The sequence below is a fragment of the Capsicum annuum genome, chromosome 2 (assembly GCF_002878395.1).
Source record: "Capsicum annuum cultivar UCD-10X-F1 chromosome 2, UCD10Xv1.1, whole genome shotgun sequence".
Taxonomy (NCBI): domain Eukaryota; kingdom Viridiplantae; phylum Streptophyta; class Magnoliopsida; order Solanales; family Solanaceae; genus Capsicum; species Capsicum annuum.
In genome coordinates this window covers 41022390-41027296 of record NC_061112.1, presented here as the reverse complement: position 1 = coordinate 41027296, position 4907 = coordinate 41022390, and the positions used below count along the sequence as shown (strand labels likewise).

Sequence of the window (4907 nt, the reverse complement as noted above, 5' to 3'; positions counted from 1 at the left end):
CAGCGATTAAAAATTTGTCGCTAAAATTTATAAATTTGCCCACTATAAATGACGGGGTTTTAAATCCACGCTATCACTAAAAAAATATAGCACTTATCCCATATAAAAATATTTTCCCTCTCTGTTTTTTTAATTGGCCGCAATTTTCCCTCTCGTTAAATTGACGCTCTCATTTTCCCTCAAATCACCCTCTCTCTCATTTTCCCCAAATTGACCCTCTCTAACATTTTCCACCAAATTGACTCCGGTCGGCCGGCCATTGCTACTTCGACCGGCCATTGCAAGCACTTGAGATGGACTCCGAGGTTGGTGCACTTCCCGGTATGACAGATTAATGTAAGTCCTGTATTGTGTTTAATTGACTTTTGTGCTTGAATTTAATTAGGTCAAATCATACGTCTTTCATGAAGGTAAGAGGTGATTGGTGATAAAGCCTTTGTAGCATTTGTTACTCTAGTTGTTTATTAGCTGATCTTTATCATTATTTGAGTTCCACTGTATGATGACTGTAATTAGAAGAAGAAAAAAATGCACATTCTCTATTTCCTTATATACGGCTGTGTTTGACTCGATTCATGGCCTTTTGAGATGTTTGGATCAACGTCGTCGTCTAGCCAGGGAGGAGGATCAGGGTCTCGTGGACAGCGGGATAGGGAGTCGAATTAGGTATGTATATACAAAATTGTGATATTCTTGAATATGTTGTGTTTGTTTAGTTCATTTGAGTTAGATTTTACTTGACTTGCTGATTAAAACGGACTAGGATAGAAGGTTAATAGGTAGTGTGTTGTTTTGCTGTCCGTTCATATTAGCAGTCATAGTATTGTCCTTTATTTTCTTGTCCTTCGATTTCTATTAATATATGTTGTTTTTTGTACCCTGATTATTGCATTGTTTTGTTGTAGCTTTAGTTCTATTTCTATATGCTATTTTTGTTATTGTCGGTTGAAGTAGGGATAAGGTCTGCATACACTCTACCCCCTCCCCCGAGACCTTACTTGATGGACTACATCGAGTATGTTGTTGTTGTTATTATTTGCTAATCAGAATAGAAGTTTAGCAACTTGACTTTATGTGTTGATATGATCCAAAGAGCGGAGTTTTAGATGTTGATATAATTCTCAAAGGGCTGGTTTTTAGGTGTTGATATAATTTCCAAAGGGCTGGTTTTTAGATGTTGATATAATTCCCAAATGGCCGGTAAATTTAAGTTAGGCTAGTGGCTAAGCTTCTGTTCTTCATTTTACTGGGTGGTTGGAATCTCCCTAACTGTGTTCATGAGATATTTCATTCGATCAGCTATGCCTAATTCTGTTACAGTTGGGCTCCTATATGTCTTGGCTCTATTTAGATCCGTTTCTATGTTCACAGTGTATAGCTGGTCCTTGAACCCATTGAGGCATTTGCTATAAAAATGACCTAGTAGACAGATTAATATTTAAGGTTCATTGGAACTGTGTTTAACAACGGTTCTGTTTCTTTAGATCTACATTTATATCACTTCCATATATGCCTAGATGTTATGTATTGACCAACGATTAATGTTAGCAATGTACGTAGATATTTCAAGTGAGTGCAGCTACTATAAATTAATAAGACAAACCTTCTTACTCTATATATGGGTTTTTAACTGCTTATTTATTTGTGGAATGTTTTATTTGGAAACTTTCAATGGCAGAACTGGAGTTATTAGAATTAAATAGGATAACTTTTGCCTTTTGTACCACCTTGATGTACGTGCCACCACATCTACATAATGCTGTAAAGCATCAATGTAGTATTTTCTCTGATGAAAAGAAAATACTCTGTTGCCATATATCATCCTCATAGTACTTTGACATCTGGCCTTTCTTTGATTTTTCCCTTTTATGAGTAGCATGTTTTATTCACTCTGTTGCTGCTGTTTTAGCTCTTGTATTTTTCTCTCTTGATTGTTAGTGAGTGTTGGTACATGCTATGTTGCTCTAAGTCTTCAAAAAATATCGATAGGTACGCATCGGATCCTTTAAAAGTTGTGTGTTTGTGGAGGACCCGACACGGGTGCAACAATATTTTGAAGAGTCCGAGCAACATACGGTACATGTATTTGGTTTGTGTACATGTTTGGTGACTATAATATTCGAAAAATCAAGATTTTTGGGTGGATTTAACTCCATTTTTCTGTACTCTCTGCCAACCAACAGTTCTGCAAAATTTCTCCCTTCAATTTCCGACGACTTCAAGCTCCAACGACAAATGCCTAGGCGAGTTCCTTTTCGACCTCCAACCGTCAATCAACGTGACAAGCAGTGTTCTCCGGCAACAACAACTTTGAGTTTTTCGTCGTCCCAATTCTTCTTTCTCAGGTAAAAAAATGTCTTTTTAGTTATGAAGAAACAAAGGAACTTGAGTCAACTTCTCTTATAGTATTGGTAAACAATTTTAATATTTCTTGCTTAAATTTGAAATATGGACTGAATAAAATCCTAATTTCTGTCATTTCATCTATACTCTTTCCAGTGTGAAATATAATTTTTTGTTGTTACTGTAGTTCTTCTTGTCGGATTGTTGATTCGATTTTTGTTGGTGATTTTTGGTCACTGTTGATGCTCTTATTGTGTGTGTGTTATGTTGGTGTTGCTGGGTTGATTTATTATTTTTTCAGAGTAAAAATGGTGTTGCAACAGATGAACTATCTGACGAAATAAATGAACCATTTGATGCAATATATGAACTATTTGATGCAACAGATGAACCATCTAATACAACAGATTAAACATTTGACCCAACAGACGAAACATCTGATGCAATAGATAAAATATCTGATGCAACAGATGAAATAAATGGAAATTTGATGTAACACATAAAAATCTTATGCTATAATAAAAATCTAATACAACATATGAACAATCTACAAATCATTCATCTGTTGCGACAGATGACTCTTCTGTTTGGAAGAAATCTAAACAGTATTGATCTAATAGAGGACTCATTGAGCAACAAATTAGTGATCTGGTGCAACAGATGAGTGATCTATTTTTATTGTTTCCAACAGATTACTTATCCCTTACAACAGGTTGGTTATAGGTTACAATAGATATCCTATCTGGGGCAATAGATGTTTGGTCTATTTTTATTATTTCCAACGGATTGCTCATCCCCTGTAATAGGTTGTTTATAAGTTGCAATAGATAACCTACCTGGTGCAACAGATGAGTGATCTGTTTTTATTATTTCCAACAGATTACTCATCCACTACAATAGGTTGTTTATAAGCTGCAGCAGATAACCTACCTGGTGCAACAGATGTGTGATATGTTTTTATTATTTTTAATGAATTACTCATCCGCTGCAACAGGTTGGTTATAGGCTACAACAGATAACCTACCTGGTGCAATAGATTAGTGATCTATTTTTATTGTTTCCAACGAATTACTCATCCGCTGCAACAAGTTGGTTATATGTTGCAACAGATAATCTACCTGGTACAATAGATGAATGATCTATTTTTATTATTTTCAATGGATTACTCATCCGTTGCAATAGGTTGGTTATATGCTGCAACAAATAACCTACTTGGTTCAACAAATTAGTGATTTATTTTTATTATTTCCAACGGATTACTCATCTGCTGCAACAGGTAGGTTATATACTGCAACAGATAACTACCTGGTGCAATAGAGGTGTGGTGATGTTGGGTGTATTTATGCATTCTAGCGTCAGTATTCTAGCCTTTTTAGTCTTATTTTGAGGATGATTCATGTGATATATAGGTTGATAATCTGATAAATGTGCATAGAATTGTTAAATCATGTGTTTATGATGTTTAAAGTGAGTTCCAAATAAGTTTGTACTTAAAAGTTTCATTTAGAGTTCAACTTGGAAAACTAGCGTTACTAGCTTGAGCTAGGTGCTTGTCTAGTAGATTCTGATGGATTCTATTGTGTTTAAAATATTCCTAATGATTTTTATGTGTTATTATGAGTGGAATAACTTGTTGATAATGAGAAAAGTTCAATTTTAATGAGTCTATAGCTGGAATAATAAGTGAAAGATCAATGCTAACTAGCTATGTTTAGCTCTTCTATTAATTCGTCGTTATGGATGTTGTGTTGTGTTTATCTCTTAATTCATTTGGTGTGATGATGTAGGAGGCTTTTGGAGCTGAATATGATGATATTTTGATGTTAAAGAAGCTTGGAATTCATGGGAAAGATGCCACAAGATAAGAGATCAAGAGGGGAGACTCAACACTTAACCAAATTTTGGAGAGCGAATTCCAGTAGCTATGAGCGATATTGAGGAGCTGTCCCACCTGGACCGGGGATATAGTCAGGGAGCCTCCCCACCTGTAGCGGTGATGAACCTAGGGCACCGCCCCACCCATTTCCAGGCTCAACATTTGAATCTTTTCTTGTCCAACACGGAAAGGGCTTCTTCCTATACTATAAATACATGTTGTATCACATTTTTACACATCTTTTAGCATATTTTTGAGAGCGAAGGATTGATACAACTTCTTCATTAGGTTTTTATTATTTTTATTTAGTTCATTCATGTTTTTAGTCATTAATTACTATTTTGTGATTATGATTATGATTGTGTGGCTAAATGCCCTTTTCTGGTGTTAAAGCCAAAGACATGATTACTTTTGTTTTGAATTAAGTTCATTAATTTTTCTTATCATTATTGGTTGTGTGTTCATCTTTGATTTAGTTATTTTAAGGATTTGCGACCCTTAGAATACATCAATTGTCTACCTTTTGATCTCGGAAGAGGGAATAGGGAATAGAACATGGAGATGAACGAAGTATGTGTTTTATTATTTTATAAAATAAAGAATTGAACTTAGCACCTAGGACATGGATGTACTTAGGAGCGTTACTTGATTCAAACGTAGGATGATAGCTTAAATAACCTAATTGGAT

At 35.1% G+C, this 4907-nt stretch overlaps 1 protein-coding gene across 3 annotated transcripts; it reads left to right on the top strand.

Annotated features, from left to right (window-relative positions):
- LOC107858626 lies at positions 1–4659 on the top strand. Of its 3 annotated transcripts, XR_001671164.2 has the most exons (5): positions 109–336; positions 589–666; positions 1990–2076; positions 2184–2345; positions 4131–4659. XR_001671164.2 is itself a non-coding variant. In XM_016703361.2 (4 exons), the coding sequence occupies exons 1-4, from the start codon at positions 500–502 to the stop codon at positions 4162–4164; spliced, it is 450 nt and encodes a 149-aa protein (XP_016558847.1). In that variant the 5' UTR covers positions 1–499; the 3' UTR covers positions 4165–4659. The 3 variants fall into 3 exon arrangements, 2 of the variants coding, with proteins under 2 accessions (XP_016558847.1, XP_016558848.1); XM_016703361.2 differs by having other exon boundaries at positions 1–666; XM_016703362.2 differs by lacking the exon at positions 1990–2076 and having other exon boundaries at positions 84–666.
- Positions 4660–4907: the final 248 nt, after the last annotated feature.

What these genes read in the sequence shown, in the direction of transcription:
- LOC107858626 (XM_016703361.2), top strand. Translation starts at nt 500, where the DNA reads ATGATGACTGTAATTAGAAGAAGAAAAAAATGCACATTCTCTATTTCC. An exon ending in GGGATAGGGAGTCGAATTAG is followed by an intron (nt 667 to 1,989) that starts GTATGTATATAC and finishes AAATATCGATAG; the next exon opens with GTACGCATCGGATCCTTTAA. An exon ending in AAGAGTCCGAGCAACATACG is followed by an intron (nt 2,077 to 2,183) that starts GTACATGTATTT and finishes GCCAACCAACAG; the next exon opens with TTCTGCAAAATTTCTCCCTT.